Here is a 17,783-nt window from a genome sequence, read left to right as displayed (position 1 = left end):
GTAACTTTATGTTCTTTGTTGTGTATATCTGTTTTCCATGTTTGGTCTTTGACCCTGGATTACATTCTTTTGATTTCCGCTGTAACCTTGGTTCCTATGATTATCCCTTGATTACTCTTTTGATACACAACAAACCAAACGGCGAGTTTACTAGTTTGTATGACATCGTCCTTAGTATGATATCATAAATATCTACCCCGTTCAAGAAGTAGATAAAATGACCAATCAAAGAGAATCATAATTTAATAGTTGTTTGAATAACATTTGAACTGATTGATATTATATGTTTATCACTTGATAATCACAATTCGATGTTTTCACAAACAGAAGTCAATGTTAGCAGACCAACATTTCCTTACGGTAATTATACAATTATTTTATGATATATGGCACGATGACATTACAATGTATTATACTCTATTTGACATAATAAGGACTTATTTATACTGTTTGATAAGTAGATGATGATCTTCAACTGTTGAACCGTCCCATTTTCTTTGTTTCCAGTTTAATCCTTCCAGAAGTTTTCTGATAAAAAAGCAAGAGAAAATGTCACAGCATGAAGATGTTATGTCTCAATACATGATTATTTTCACTTCCGATGGGAAATTCATATTTTTATTTATGGAGTCTAGATTTACAGTATATTTAGTTGACAACAATTACCATACAGTCGAACTTTACTCGCTCGAACTCGGATAGCTCGAACACCCGGGATTTCTTGAACACAATTCAAAGTACCAATATTTTCTCTTTTATAATTAAGATAAACAACCTTGGATTTATCGAACACCCGAACAGAATATCAGTCCGTTCGGTAGTAAATTTTAAGAGAATAACCTTTACTAACTCGAACTCGTCAGCTATTTTGTAAATTTGGGTATTAAAAGGTGTGAAAAATGAAACTATCATTAATCAGTTTCTTTTTAGTTAATTACAGGAAATATTCAAGTCATCACTAATTAAGTAGTTTTAATCTTAATACAGTACTGATTGAATTTCGAAAATGTTCCGAAGTCGTCATGATGAAAGCAGCAAAGAATCATATGAAAACATATTATTGACCAAAAAATTCGTTTTTTAAGCAGACACAGCATTTTGAATGTCCACATATCAACATAATCTTCCGAAAGCGGATGGAAAAGTTCCATGAACTAACAAAACGTCGTAGGATGTAAGTAATTTCTAAAGATAAAGTTGAACTCGGACCGGCAATGAAAAAAATTCCGATAATATACGAACTTCAATTTTTGGAACTCCCGATAACTCGAGCTCAATTCAATAGTCCCTTGGAGTTCGAGCTACTTAGGTTTGATTGTGTTTATTTCCGTTTGACTTTTTTAGAATTTTTAATCATGTCGGTACTAAGTCCTGTGGCGCAAAATTGTAAACGACAAAACCTTTTTTGATATTCAACTTAAATAAATAATGCAATAGACAAAAGCATGTACATGCCCAAGCAACTGTTATTTTTCTTACTTCATCAAGTATAGTTTCTGATCAAATGATAAAATAAATATTCTTGTAAAAAACGTAAGTGAATGTACGTGTTAAGAATGCACTTAGTTTTAACTAGTGCAAGGAAAAAGTTAAATCTAGCCGTTCTTCGGCACTTGTGATCATATTGTGGTAATTCAATCTTTCCGACTAATTATCCTATCATTATAACATTCCATAACATTAATTTATTCCGTTTTATCTACTGCGTTTTGTATGGCACCCGGTACTAGAAGATCAAAAACATAATAATTGCACATGTCCTTTACCTGCTTTTCTATGTCCTTTTCTATATCACCGACTTTGTTCTTCGGTAATTTCCCTCTACAACAACAGCAACACGTAATGACGGAAATAATCAAGAACAATAACCCGCCTCCAACTCCAGCAATAATTGGCAATGATGAGTTGTCTGCAATATTATAATTAATTAGTTAGAATGCGCAAAAATCGACATATTAACAAAGTAAATACAATGTACATTTGGCCACTTAAATCATGCGTTTGAATGGAAATTGTGTTGAAATATATTTGAGAATGATCACAGCTGTCAAAGAGGGTCTGCAGTCTTATCGCAACACTTGTTACCCCCATAGTTGTATTAATTCAAACTGGATCCTGAAATATTCGAAAGATCTTTTGGAGGCAATCAGTTCAAGACTATTATCAGAATATAATATCATTAAAACCTATGATTTTTCGACAATGTATACTTCTTTTCCCCATACTCAGTTAAAAGGCCTACTTAAAATTATTATGCACCGTTGTTTTTTTAACAAAAATGTGGTACATCTTGATACAAATATATAGTTCTTGGTAGAGATTCCTCATACTTTGTAAAATATAATTGCAAATCATCTTCAAAATATTCAGCGGGAGATGTTTACAAAATGCTGGAATTCGACAACATATTTGTCAAGTGTGGTGGACGCATTTTTAAACAAACGGTTGGCATTCCAATGGGAACAAATAATGCTCCTCTACTTGCTGGCCTATTCCTTCACTCTTATGAGGCTGACTTTATACCTGATCTGATCCGAAAGAAAGAATATCGTTCAACTAGATCCTTTAATCTCAATGTCCGTTATAAATATAATGCATTATCCTAAAACAATCCTAAATTCGGGGATTTGATACATCGCATATTCCCAAAAAGAACTTGAGATAAAGGATACTACAAACACTGTTCAGTCAGCCTAATATCTTGACGTACACTTAGAAGTCGATGGTAAAGGAAAACTGTCGACCAAACTTTACGGCAAACGTGATGACATTTCATTCAGAATTGTCAACTTTCCTTTCATCTGTGGCAACATCCCTTCAGTACCGGCGAATGGAGTGTGCATATCACAAATCATACGTTATGCCAGAGCTTGCCGAAACTACGCAGACTTTTTTTTATTGCAATAGAATTCTAATAAATAGGTTTTGGAACAGGGTTATGTTGCTACAAGTCTGAAATCATCACTATAGACGTTTTATGGTCGTCATTATGAACTCGTGGATCGTTATGGTGTATCCGTCTGCGCCATGAAAACTGATTTATTCAACGTGTCATAGTTTTCCTTTCCCTTTTCGTCTACTCAGGACTTGACTTTTTATGAACCACTCGGCGGGTTTTTTTAGAAAAGCAGAGGACGCTTACCCTACCAGAGCATCTGGTCCATGCTCCCAGTTTTTAGTGGAGTCAGAGTTGTTCATTTGCTTTTGTTACTTTGTATGTATGATTTTAGTTACTTCACGTTCTTTGTTGTATATGTCTGTTTTCCATGTCTGGTCTTTGACCCTGGATTACACTTTTTTAATAACCGCTGTAACCTTGGTTCCTATGATTATTCTTTCAAGTTTAAATCCCTTTTCCGTACACAAGACGTTAGTCACTCAGTTATAGTATATAGGTTACATGTAGCAGAAAACTTAATCTAAAGATGTTCCTGTTCCTTACATCAATTTGGACAAGACCGGATTGTATCTTTTACATTTGTTTTGTTTTGTTATTATGTTTAATTTTGTTGTTTCCGTCTTTCTTTTCTTTCCAGACCATATCTTCTGGCAGATATATAAACTCAGACTACATGAACATTACGCAATCTTTACCTGAAATAGAACTGGGTGCAGTAGGAAACTTATTTTTGTAATATGTTGAAATCGCTGTCTGTGATGGCAGGGCGAACTGCGTTTGAAAAGCATTGTAAGTAGTAACTTTCCCCAATGAGTGTTTTGTTTTTGAGATCCCATTTGTATATTGAGTAGTTGGTGTTCTAGTTGTCGGAGTTGTAGGGGTTGTTATTCTGGTTGTTGGTACGTTTGTTATAGATGGGGATGTTGTTGGCAGTGTTGGTAATGTAGTTGCTTTTGTTGTTGTAATAGGCGAACATGTCTGACAGCATGGCTTGCGATTAGTCAAGCAAATGTATGGGTTTTGTTGGTATGCCATAGCACAAGTTTGCCCATTCGAGAATACAGGTCCAATATAGTCTCCGTAAAGACACTGATCTACATAGAAAAAAGATACATAGCAAGGTAAACCAGGTTAACATATGGCAGTCCACTAGTCAACAAATAAGGGGAAAGCATGACGGTTACCACTTCATCTAACTTTAATAGTGCTAGATTAATAAAAATAGGGTTGGTATCATTTAGAATCGCCTTGATATTTTCTATTTAGTGTTAGTTACTCGAATGAAAAAAAAACTTTAAATTAATCTCTACTGTCATTTCTTATATTTACATCAAAGTTAATATATTCTGCCCAACATTTTGCCCATCGAAAAAATGATTCCCAACTTCTTGTCTGAATTATATGAAAATGTATTTGATTGCTGTAGAGAGCGAATACATGTATTTATTTGGTTGCATGATAAATATCATTCCAAAACAACACAAAGGTTTAAATATCTAAACAGCGCGGTAAATAATAAAGCAAAATTGTTAACACATAAATCGGCAACCAACGACAAATTAGCCATACAGACATTGTTTTAAAAACAAAATTACAAGAACTTTACAGGAATTTTACAGATATTTGTGTGCATTCGTTGTGAGTAGTGTACACCATTAAAACAGCAGATTCGTTTGTCACATATTGCATGTAAGTTGTTGATAAATGAAAACAAACATTACATTTGAAAAAAAAGTAATCAACGACTTTTTATGTCAAATGCATTTTCTCTGAATGTTTCAATACCAGGTAACATTGAAAACATGGTTGGTTGGTATGACATTGTATTCAAATGTATGCTGTTTCGACCTTCTTTATTCGAGAATATTTTCATTAATTGTTTATCATTTAATTTACATGGTTAATGCTCGATGAAAAGACATGATATGGTTTCAATTTTGTTAAACTTAAGGCAGATATCTCACCATTGCCTGAAGGAGCCTGCTTATCATACTTGCAAACACCAGCTTTACACCACTTAAAAAAAGAACTTCAAAAATGAAGATATTTGTCATTTTTTCATTTGGTAAATAAAAATGATGCATCCAACACATTGACATTAAAGTCCTAAGATTTGGTCAAATCGTGAACAATATGAAACAAACAATCCTAATATACATTATAGGCAACATAATACAATACAATTACATATAAAGTTTAAAAATAAGACAAAATAGATCGCAGACAAGAAACTTGAGATATGAACTCTCACAAAACCGGGATGTTATTTGTTTTTTTTTGTTATATGTTGACAAACCTTATTGTTTCCACACTGAGTTCCATCTGCAGGTATACCAGTGAAGCAGTATGATTTATTCTTTGGATCGGAACACAATAATCCATTACAAATTGACATAAAGTTTCCATTATACATTCCCTGAAATATTATCCAAGTATACAAATGACAATACAATTACATATGTTCAAGTATAAATGTATTACAAGGGCACAAACAAGTACCTGTGGTTAATTTTGCAACAAATTAGCAGCATAAAGTCGATGGAAAGGTTCAATGTCACAATGCTACTTTTCATTATGATTTCATAACGTAATTAATTTCACGTAAGACTTTATATGAATTCGTTCATCGTTGTCCTGAAATGCGATTTTTTGCTTATGATATACCCATGGTACTGTTATTATGTTTTATGTATGTATTTATCAAATATGTGATTTAAAAAATGTAGTTTATTGAAAATTGTAAGTTCAAATAGTTTTTTCTGGAAATATATAAGGGAACTCTTTTTTCCTGCCCCATCGTACATTCATATTTAGTTAAATCGAGATTGTTTCGACTTTATGCAGAAATGTACATGAAAAGTTGACAAATATTACCTAAAAGCGTTCTTTCTGCCACTGAAACATACGCTCTTAAAAAAGCCTCTGTCCTTTGAAAGACAGCCCAAAAAGTCTTGTCTAATATTTTAATGTTCTCTATGGTTTATATCGTATTGATGTAGTAACATACCCTGCAAAGGTAAGATCCGCTTCCATAAATATGTCTACACTGCTCATCAGCGTCGTAAATCTGGCCAGGCAATTGTTTATCATAGGGAGCTAGTACAGTAGGGTCATAGTGTGGATCCAGTATACTCAAGCAGTTGTCTTTCATACTAATACCACAAGAAGGACGAAAAAAAACTAGGGTTACAAAAAAATAGACTTACTGATGTATTTTGGAAGTGACGTCTGCAGGATGTGATTGTTTGAACATTGAAACAGAAGCATGATATGATAGAGTAATCTCGCATATTCCCTTTGGAGATACAGGAGCAGTAATCTTTTATAATGGTACTTTATCAATAAAATTAAATGCAAGTTGAGTACAAATAATTCTGTTCCTAATAGGCAAAGCCTAAATTCATATAACAAATGGACCGTCGTTTATATATGTAATGATTTGAGGACATAAAAATAAAAAGATTCACAAAACACATCTTTAATGTTTATCCTATACACGATAACACGTCTTTAATGTTCATCCTATACACGATAACACATCTTTAATATTTACATGTACACGATAATACAAATTTAATACTCACGATTCTAGAGAATCTATTTTTGTAGTGAAGTAGTTTGTTGAGCACGTTGAAAATTGCCATGGGTTTGTTGCAGTTGCCCCTTTATGTATACTGCTCACGGATGCCATTATAAAACCGTTGCTTTTACTACAGGAATTGCCTTCCCCATCATGTTGTGCACTAAGGCTATTGTATTAATGAAAGAATAAAGAATATGCTTTTAGTATGAAAAAGAACCACAAGACTGTACAAAAGGCAAACATACAATGATTTAAATCCGGATATTGATAACTTAAAAATATGTTATTTACAAACCTGGATTAGTTCTGATAGCGTTTTGTAAATGTATTTCTATCTCATCTATCACAGAAGTTCTTGTGAACAGATCGTTGAATTGATAAATTAAAGCTAGTTTCCGTGGTTGCTTTGTCTGATACATTTGCACTCATTTGTAACTTCATTGTTTCTAATTGGTCTACTGCTTGACATCCAAAGCTAGATTGTACGTGTATCCAAAACAAAAAAACAAAAAACAACTGCATACTGCAGATTATACCTATTGAAATATCAGTTTATTTCTATCGCTAAAGCAGACCAATTTATTAGTTGCAACAAAAGTAAATACTTGCTAGGTTAAAAGATTTATATGATCTTCGAAATTGGATTAAAAGACAAATTTCTTATTTCACCTGTGTCCAAGTTCATGTGACGTTGTTGTTATAATTTGGAATTCAAAATTATCTTCAATAATTGATTGGCTTGATGGACCACAAATCGCCCCAACAGATGCTAAACCTGAATAAAAAACTGTATCGTAACTTAAGGTAATAAGGATCTTTCGAAAGTAAAGTCAAGCCAATTTTCAGAGATCGTTACCTTAAGAACGTCAAAAAAAGAGACGGAGGCAAGTATAAAGGCTAAAAACCACTAATTCCACTTTCCATAGGCTTCTATGCTAATTTCACAATATTCAATGGCTTCTCTGGACTTTACCTTAACTTTAACCTGCAGAGGACTATATATCAGCATGATTCTACATATGTCAGCTCACAATCCTCAGAATGGCATGTGGGGTTAGCAGACTTGCAGTGCAGTACTGGTCACCGGAAGTGAAGGGTCTATAAATAGCATAGGAAATCCCAGTGTTTTCACAAGATAGGGGTATATTTAAAAATCATTATGGAGATTAGGCTTCACATCACAAGAAGCAAAATGCACCTATAAAATGTACAGAAATGTTTTTCCTTTCAGAAACTGTTTAAATTTTTTTAAATAAGATGAGAACTTTTTTCACAGCACTATGAGGAACAGGGGTAATTTCTGCGTAGGACTATTTTTGCGTACGTTCCAAATGCTCATTGGTTGAATTGGTGGTCTGTAACCTAAAGGGAATGATATAAAAAGCATAATTGAATCTCTGTATAAGAAACCAATATGCAGAATTCAGATCTTAAGCATGTGAGTATCATAAGCTTTTCAAAATACACCCGTCAAAATACTCAAAAATAGTTCTATTTTTATTGATAAGGAATTGAGATGTTATAATGAATGGCGGAGACCTGTTGACAAATTCATTGTATAAAATCGATTACTGCTCTTCTGTTGAAGTAATATCCCACTTTTCACATTTCAAATACCCATTTTTCATACTCGATTATCCGAAATCAAACTTCCGTAACGCTTGTATATCCATAGTCGTCTAATACGTAGTAAAAAAATATTAAAAAGTAACTATTGTTCATATTTACTACGATATTCATATATTTATACATAAAGCAACGCTTTGCATATAAACGATATATGTCCTAATTTCGATAATTAATTTTCTCGCGGTCAATTCACAATTGTTCAGTTTAATGAGAAGTTTATCTGGTTAATATACTGCAACTTAGTCGTGCTGAGTAAAAACCAAAACAAAAAGAAGAATAAAGAACCTTACCAACAACATCTGAAGAACCATTCCGTGTTAAATCATACCTTAAAATAGAAATGGGACCATAAAAAAGTCCATACAACATGAAAAAACATTCAACTACAAAAACAAAAACTTCGTTTGTCAAAGAATCAGTCTGAAGTCGTGTTTTTTTATGTAATGTTGATGTTCTTTTCTTTTATTATTCCTTATCATTAAACATGCACTATTCGTAGTATCATGTTATATTCCTATTGCAACTTACTTTGTAAAAAGCATTGAGTGGTCTTTTGTAGGTAGAGAGGCTGATTTCCTCTGAATCCAAGCCCTGAAGTTGTTGAGACCATCATCAGACTCTATAGACACCCGAGCAGTGGATGTATTTTTAATACCTTCTGTCCATGAGGAGTCTTTTTTTGTCTTAAAAATAAAGAAATTGGATGAAAAAAAATTTAGAAAAAAAAAAAAGAAAAAAAAACTTATGGCTTTGAACGGTCTGAATAAATAAACAGAAAAAATAACTCACCAGAAAAAAAGTAAAATCTTATTGCCGTATCATATGTTTGAGCAGAAAAGTTATAATTTCTTTCTCCGTTTAAAGCAGCTGTTTTAAAACTACTTAAGATTTTAACACGTGTTATCATAACGATCATTTTGACATTGTAAATCGTGTGGTTATTTCAAAATACAATGCAACCTGTCTGAATTTTGTAATTCACTCCGATTAGAAATGTGTTCGGTTGGCCAAGGTTCATTATACATATTCATTGATATAAAAAGGACTGTTGAAAGGGTTCGATATCCAATTTAATGATTATTCAGTGTATTCCGTTTGGACAGGTTTCACTGCTTTAGCTAACAAGCGTAAAAACGTTATTTTTCATCAATAACATTACCACAAGGACCATTTCCTCAATATAAATCTTTTTCTTATATCTATAATCAAGTCCGTGTTACTCATTTACTTTTGTTTCTTTGTGTGTATTATTTTAGTTAATGTATGGTCTTTGTTGTGCCTTTTCATGTCTGGACTACGTTCCTGGATAACATTCTTTTGATTTCCGCTAGAATCTTGGTTCCCATGATTACTCGTCCAAAGCAATCTATCTACTTTTGTAGGCCTTTTCATAACAATATTTTTTTGCAATGACAATGATGTTTTTCATGATATTACATGAAAGAGTTTGTCTGTATCTGCAATTGTCATAGTGATGCAAGCTAAGCATGAAAACTACGTCCCTATATTCATGTTTCTTGGTCAAAGTCGCATAATGATGACTATAGCCAGGTATAATCAAAATTTATTCATTGGGCTAAGGAGAGAAGATATTTTACATGACTGACATTTGCAGAGCCTTAATTTTGCGATACCGGCATGTCCAAATATATCAAAAATTACCGTTACGGAAATACTCTATGTTTTTCCGTGTTGCATTTATTGTTTGACCGGAAACTAGTTATAACAAGCAGTTTAAAATTATTTTAGGTTTACAATATTACAACATCTAAATAGTTGTCAAAACGTGGACATTACAGACAAAGACCACATCAAAATACTGCAATTCTACTCTCTCATTGAAACTTGCTGTCGACTAGCATAAGGCGATTTTTACACGATATTCTTTACATTATGTAATTTTTATTATTCAAACGATGCAATCAAGTTCAAGTGATTCATGTTCTTACCTTTGAAATAACAAGGCCTGCAAAAACAATAGATATAGTGTAGGCTGACGTCTTAATATTCTTATAAGCTGCATCCATCTTAAAAAGAAATTTCAAAAGAATATATTTATTGCGTGGAGGACTACGCAAGAAAATGGATATAATGAAAACAAAAAGACATTGATTCTCTGTCAGAGTGGTTAAAGGCCGTGTGGTCTTTAATTGTGAAACAAATGAAAGTGTTAAGTAGGTCAATGAGTGACAATGTTACATCATTTGTCAAAGACCGCGTGTAGCAAAATATTGTCTACTATACATGACAAATATGTTGTCGTACCAGCAGACAAAGCCCCACAACAACATTATTTTAGTCTGCGAAACGTTTAACATCCAATGTTTGTTATCAGAAGTAGACATAGAAAATTATAGCAGTGATAAGACCTATACTGCTACCACACTCTCCGAAGAAGAGACTGTGGAAAACCATAAATCTATGCTATCCTCTTTTGGTCTCTCTACCAAAGACGATGATTGTGATTTACCGTCTATGTATTGGATTCCTAAACTCCAAATGACTGGCTTCATACAAACAAACCCCCTTCAAAACTTTTAACTTCTATAATTACAGTTGTCAAAGAGGGTCTGCAGTCCTACCACAACACATGTCACTCCCATCCCGTAGTGGTATTTATTCAATGTGGATCCTGAAAAATTCGAAAGATCTTTCGGAGTCAATCAGTCCAAGACTATTATCAGAATATAACAATATTAAAACCTATGATTTTTCAACACTGTATATCTCTATTCTCCATACTCAGTTAAAATCCCGACATAAAAAACAATATACATCGTAGTTTTTTTTTCAAAATAAAAGATGGTACACCTCGACACAAATATATAGTTCTTGGTAGAGATTCCTCATACTTTGTAAGAAAAAAATTCGTAATCATCTTCCAAATATACAGAAGAAGATGTTTACGAAATGCTGGAATTTTTAATCGACAACATATTTGTCCAGTGTGGTGGACGCGTTTTTCAACAAACGGTCAGCATTCCAATGGGAACAAATTATGCTCCTCTACTTGCTGACCTTTTCCTTCACTCTATGAGGCTTATTTTAAGCTGATCTGGTCCGAAAGAAGAATATCGTTCAGCTAGATCCTTTAATCTCAATTCCCGCTATATAAAGGACGTACTATCTTTTAACAATCCTAATTGTTTGGGTTTAATACATCGCATCTATTCAGAACTTGAGATAAAGGATACTATAGACACTGTGAAGCCAGCATCATATCTTGACCTACACTTAGAAATCGAAGGTAAAGGAAAACTATTGACCACACTTTACGACAAACGCAATGACTTTTTATTCAGGACTGTCATGTTTCCTTTCACCTGTGGCAACATCCCTTCAGCACCTGCATATGGAGTGTTCATATCACAATTCATACGTTATGCCAAACTTGCTGTAACTACGCAGATTGTTTTGTATCGCGCTGGAATTCTAACAAATACGCTTCTGGAACAAGGTTATATTGCAACAAGATTGAAATCATCACTACAAAAATTTTATGGTCGTCATTATGAACTCGTAGATAGTTATGGTGTATCCATCTGCGACACAAAACCCTGACTTGTTCAACGTGTCATAGTTTTCCTTTCTTCTTTCGTCTACCCCGGACTTCACTTTTATGAGCAACTTGGCAGGTGTTTCTAGAAAAGCAGAGGACGCTTACCCTACCGATGCACCTGGTCCATGCTCCAGTTTTAGTAGAGTCCGAGTTGTTCATTTGCTTTTGTTGTGAATGTCTGTTTTCCATATCTGCTACAGAAACTGACACTTAACTACTTGCAAATTAAATGAATGTTCTCGTCACATGTAATTAAGGTGCATGAAATGATATATATATATATATGTATCTGTCAAATGCCTTGAAAATAATCTAATCAAACTGTGTATGAAATGAAAAGGACAACATATGTTTTACTCAATAGGTATTACAGTATTACCAATTAAGTAAAATTTTGATTTGCTATTTCAATTCTGAGATAATTGAAATTATTACTGTATATTCAAATGCACCATCAATATTACGTATATTTTCCCCACAAGCATGCTTAAGCTTGTATGCATTTCTGATGCACTATTGTAGGGCAGATCTTTTTTTTTATCGAATTGAATCAATGTACTCTTGTAACAAGACAACGACAGAAACATTTTTTTTTATTACTGAATTTTAAGTACCATTCTGTGTAAGAATCAGGCAATGAGTGGCACAGCAATTCTCTCAACTTGATCTTTTTGCCTCAAATATATTCAATACATCTATTTAATAACAGGAAAGCTATTTAAATTAATCCTGAAGCATGTTTAACTGGTTATATAGGAAAAAAGTACGAAGAAATTTTCCAGCCATTTTCCGTAGGGCATTTCAACTAAATTTGTCCAATCAATATCAATATTAAGTATTAATAAAATTCATATTTTAATCTGATATGTTAATCTGGTACAAAACTCTATACATGTATACAACGATAGAATCATGAATGTTTTTTTTTTGTTTAGCAAGTACACTAAATTTGAAATACTTAACCCCATTTAGTACAAATGCGTAATACTGTTTAATCGATCTAAGTGCATCGTTTTCTTTATCAGATGGAGAAATCTCCGGACTCAAATCATACCAGCTGTAAAAGAAACAAATACCGCGCCATTTAAAAATAACAAAATATGAAAAAACTATGCTACTGCAATGAACAGAGTATCAATGCCTAAAACCTCGAAATGAACTAGAAAAGCAGAGGACGATTACCCTACCGGCTTACTTGGTCAATGCTCCCAGCTTTTAGTGGAGTCCGAGTTGCTCATTTGCTTTTTGTTACTTTGTATGTATGATTTTGGTAACTTTGTGTTCTTTTGTATGTGTCTATTCTCCAAGTCTAGTCTTTGTCCCTGGATTACATTCCTTTGATTACCGCTATAACCTTGGCTCCCTTGATTACTCTTTCAACAGTTGAATAATACATGTATATGATTTATAATGAGACATGAGAATAGAAATGCCTATTTCAAACCCTTCCATTGATAATAAAAGCCATGTTACTGTGCACGATTACACAAACAAACTTTTCGAGTGCGAAACTTTCGAAACTTAAAAAAAATAGAATATTGTGATTGTACCATAGTGAAATAAATACAAATATAATGGCACGAACTCATACAAACGAAATGAGAAAAAAAGGAAGAAAAAAAAAAGCAAGAGGAAAACACAAAAGCAAACTAGAAAAAATGTGGACAATTCATATTTATACATAATCAGTATATGCATGAATAACGTTGTCTGACAGAGTCAGTTTTGTCTTTGTGTTAGAAGCACCATCGCGTAGTTGAATATCTGTCTGGTGATTAACACAGTAAAAAATTATTACAAAATCTAACAGGGTTTTCAGTGCAGTTATTTGGTGACTTAAACCTTTTTACCACGACTTTATACATGTAGTTATATAACCTACACCTTACTCATAATGCTTATCTAAGACAATGAAATGACCCATGATTAATGTTTGTTTTTCGTACTGTTTGCTATGTACTCTATAAGCATACCACCGTGATTCTTTCTCAGTGATCACTTTTATGATGAGTGAAAACTTAATATCGCAAAATATCAACTCAGGTAATCTCATTTCAACATCAAAACAAACCAGCCTCGGTGAGTCTGTTACGATGTTGAAATAAGATAATACGAACTGACATTTTGCAATAAAAAAGTTTCACGAAATAAACATTCGTTTGAGTATAATTCCTCTGGAATTTTTGGTTGCTTGACATCCGGCGTCTGCCACGGCGGACATTTTCGCGATCGACAGTCTATGACGTAACCAGTTTTATCGAGAGAACACCATTAAATACGTCACAACGCCGCTTTCGACTAATAAGATGTTATCGACAATACGTCAAAATCCTTTAACAACCAATTACAACGGCAAATTTATAATATCACTAATTCATAAACTATTATTTGATGATGTAATATCGAAAAAAAAAGGCCAAAGGAGTAGATAAAACGTCCAAATTATAAAGAACGTCCAATAGGTGCGAGTATAATAAGGTCAGTTTTTAACTTACTATTTATAGACAGAATAGTCAGACACCATCAATAATTCGACATTGTAAGACCCTGCCGCCCTTTTTCGTCTGTACGGAAAGTGGGTTTCCGAACCATCTCCACCATTGATTTGTTCTGTTAGAATAAAATTAGATAGGCGAATTATGACAAAGAATTCAATATCAATTTTTTTTTTATTAAACTTGATTGGGTAAGAGATATTGCAGTCTACTGGGTTCCAAAAAAATGTTTTGTATTACTTGTATCTCGCTTTATTAACAGTAATCTCCCAGAAATGTCCGGTGTATAGTAATTATTTCTTATTTTTTGTATAATTTGAATACATGTTCATACAAAGACCAGTAATTTAGCTATAAGTAGCATGTGACTTACTCCGAAGAATGACCTCATCGTTAGACATTGGGATGGGTTTATCTTTTCTTATTTCAAATTCTTGGAGGCCGGACTCTACTAATGATGAGTCTATATCTTTCGACTGAAGTGTGTACCAACCATACTGTCCTAAGAAACTGCCTATCTACGGAATTAGATAAACATATGAAGTAATTATTTCGCATAAAAACTTCCTTATAAAAACAAATCTGTTAGAAGAAAGAATGCAAAGATATACACTACGTGACTCTTAAGTTGAACAAGTTCAATATGTATAAGATAATACATTTGTTGTGTTTTTTAAATATTGGACAAACATGCACTTAGATGTAAAGTAGCATACTAAATTACTTTGTTGAACATAATGAAAAACAATAAAAATAAAATATAAAATAAAACATGAAAAAAACTCAGACACTTAATAATTATACTGGATGCATAAATATACCTACCATTTGTATTTTGCCATCACCTGTCCTCTGTATAGCAAAGGAGGAAGCATAGCTTTTGTCTTGATAAAATGTTGTAATCTAACCGAAGAGATTTAGGATACCGTTTATTATACTTTTGGTAAGTTTTAGTTTAGCACCTGTAGTTTGTTTTGATGTTTTTCTGTTGTGTCTTTGATTTTTTGTTGTTGTCTTGCTTGTCTCATGATTTCATCCTGATAAAACGTCGTTATCTAATATTACAAATTAAAGATACCGTTTATTATATTTTTGGTAAGTTGTTGTTCTTGTTATTTTGTTTGACTTTCTGTGTTTATAAATTAATTTTGCTTGCCTCATAATTTCTCAGTCCTATTTTAATTCACTGTTCAAGTTTGTTATGTTCTACTCAGTCGTTCACTTAAACGTTATTTTTATTATTATTTTATTTTTGAGTGACCTATAATATTTTCCAAGACTGCCTTGGTCTTCATTTTATAAGTAGTTTTAGCAACCGAAATATAGTCAACTATGAATGACTCGTTCTGACTGATAATTTACGATTACCCTACCGGTGCACCTGGTCCATGCCCCCTGTTTTAATGGAGTCCGAGTTGCTCATTTGCTTTTTTACTTTGTATATCGGAATTTAGTTACATTATGTTCTTTGTTGTGTATGTCTGTTTTGTTTGGTCTTTGTCCCTGGATTACATTATTTTGATTACCACGATAACCTTGGTTCCCTTGATTACTCTTACAGCGCAGACTGCGTTCGCAATACTATACAATAATGGTACCTAACTACTTCCGATATGAATATTTACGAAACACTTGGAAAGATACAAATGTACATGTACTAGTATTGACTGGGGCCAACTGATAATGTCGATATATTCTTTATGTTTTCAATACAATATGATATTGTATTCAAAATGAGATCATATTTTATTGCTACAATGTAAATGTTTTAAATGTGGTATATTGTATATCTTTTCAAATCGAAAAAACACGTATTAAGGATAATTATGATCAAATTTAATTAAAGCAGAACTCGCGCAAATGCAATTTTAACAAAATAAAGTACATGAAGTATAGAAAATAATTTTGTGACTTAGCAAACGCTCTATTCGTAAATAGACATTTTCTAACCTTTCATGGTCCTGTCAATATATATTTTAAAAAGCTAAATGCATTTATACATACATGCATCATGATACAGAATGACTAAGGATTGACAAACATTTGTCAGTGTTTTTCTTACTTACTCAATTAATAATAAAAAAAGAAATTCAGATAATTTACTCAACAATTAAGACTTGAAAATTTTCCAATTCATTCTCAAAATAGTAAATTTTAATGAGTTGAAGGACAAACCATTATAACCGTTATAGTAAAGAAGGGTTAAACATGACGGACATAAAACATTACTTTGCGGCGCCGAAACTAAAATCAAGGGAAGATAACTGGGTGGGTATACCAATACTGCATTTTAGCCATTCAAACTGTAATCTTCAAATGCAACCAAACTTTCGGGAAGTGCGAAAACAAATAATTTGGGGCACCAAACACATCAAATTTTAAAATAAAATACTTGTTATTGGACATTGGATTGATTTTAATATTTTATTATGTAAGTAACATTAAAAACGAAAACGGAAAAGTTTACAACAATAAAATATTAGGTAAATTGAAAGAGAATTTACGAAACTGGATCTCGGAAATTTCAACTTTTAAAGGATTTATACCTAAGTCGTGTTCAAAGTGCGAGAAGTCAGAAATAGCGAGAGCCAATATTAATTAAAACGTTCATAAAAACGGAATGCACAAAAAAAAAAAAAAAAAAAAAAAAAAAAAAAAAACGTCGAGCACTCCAGTTTTACATAAGTACCTAATAAAAACAAACAAAATCGAAATGAAAAAGGGAATTCAAGTTCGGTTATTTTGAACAAAGTAAAAGTTTTCCTTTTATGCATAACCTAAAGTGCAATAAGCTTTGAATGTATTGGTGGAATATAATTTGCCATATATTCCTTTCAATATAAAACCTGCATACATGGCGAATAAACCCTCAGCGAATTGCATAATTTGTCAAACTGTTGATTTTTACCAACCCTTTTTTATGGGTTGCCTAGCAGTAAAAGAATTTGAAGCGAAGTAAGAGAAATTTATATCAAAATTAATTTTGATAAAGAAATCACGTCGAACCATTAGTTATAGGATATAAAATAAATAATCAAAACTATTGGGTCATCAATACTATACTCACCGTTATTTGTTTCACTATTTATAAGTATTATTAAAAGTCAAACTTGAGAACAAAATGAATTGATATTCTTATTCTTATTAAGAATAAAATTATTCACTATGTCACTATCAACAAACTGAATACATTATATCAAAGTTTAGGTAAATTGCTTATACTTTTTACCATACTTACTTAAAATACGTGAAAGCACTAAATTCACAAAGAAGATTATTAGGTAATCCATAGAATAATGTTGCCAGTTACTAATTATACTAAATCTCAATCAAAAGTCACGCCCCATTAATTTATTTCCATCTTACGGGGAAGTAGTGAATTCCGAGCCTGTTTTCATTTAAATGTACGTGTGTGTTGTTAAGATAACATGACTGATTTAACCTGTAATATGCCCTGTATTAATAGATTTTATCATTCCAGGGTACCTTACCAGTGAAAGCTGTAACTGTAAGATTTTTATAACAACTTTGCTAAATAAAATATATTTTAAAGGGGAAAAAGAAGTTAATACGCTTACCTATGCCTTAAATATTGATAAAGTCAATCGTTGAGTTGAG

General features: G+C 32.6%; 1 protein-coding gene across 2 annotated transcripts; it reads right to left on the bottom strand.

Moving 5' to 3' along the window:
• Nucleotides 1–256: 256 nt before the first annotated feature.
• LOC148599489 (A disintegrin and metalloproteinase with thrombospondin motifs 16-like) lies at nt 257–17,568 on the bottom strand. 2 transcript variants are annotated; one of them, XM_088559298.1, is made up of 16 exons: nt 17,404–17,568; nt 14,991–15,068; nt 14,539–14,683; nt 14,166–14,280; nt 12,634–12,727; nt 10,061–10,138; nt 8,640–8,794; nt 8,402–8,439; nt 7,152–7,257; nt 6,484–6,648; nt 5,907–6,051; nt 5,196–5,315; nt 4,864–4,915; nt 3,595–3,993; nt 1,767–1,909; nt 257–528 (listed from the first exon to the last, which is right to left on the bottom strand). In XM_088559298.1, the coding sequence occupies exons 2-16, from the start codon at nt 14,991–14,993 to the stop codon at nt 472–474; spliced, it is 1,815 nt and encodes a 604-aa protein (XP_088415424.1). In that variant the 5' UTR covers nt 14,994–15,068; nt 17,404–17,568; the 3' UTR covers nt 257–471. The 2 variants fall into 2 exon arrangements, with proteins under 2 accessions (XP_088415424.1, XP_088415426.1); XM_088559300.1 differs by lacking the exons at nt 14,539–14,683; nt 14,991–15,068; nt 17,404–17,568 and having other exon boundaries at nt 12,285–12,727; nt 14,166–14,220.
• Nucleotides 17,569–17,783: the final 215 nt, after the last annotated feature.

Source organism: Perna viridis, chromosome 13 (genome assembly GCF_037379345.1).
Source record: "Perna viridis isolate PV_CMFRI_1.1 ecotype Kerala chromosome 13, ASM3737934v1, whole genome shotgun sequence".
NCBI classification, from domain to species: domain Eukaryota; kingdom Metazoa; phylum Mollusca; class Bivalvia; order Mytilida; family Mytilidae; genus Perna; species Perna viridis.
The sequence above is the reverse complement of the archived record's forward strand: the minus strand, read 5'-3'. Positions and strand labels throughout refer to the sequence as shown.

What these genes read in the sequence shown, in the direction of transcription:
- LOC148599489 (XM_088559298.1), bottom strand. An exon ending in TCACATGAACTTGGACACAG is followed by an intron (nt 6,649 to 7,151) that starts GTGAAATAAGAA and finishes TTAATACAATAG; the next exon opens with CCTTAGTGCACAACATGATG. An exon ending in AAAAGGACATAGAAAAGCAG is followed by an intron (nt 529 to 1,766) that starts GTAAAGGACATG and finishes CTTTTTTATCAG; the next exon opens with AAAACTTCTGGAAGGATTAA.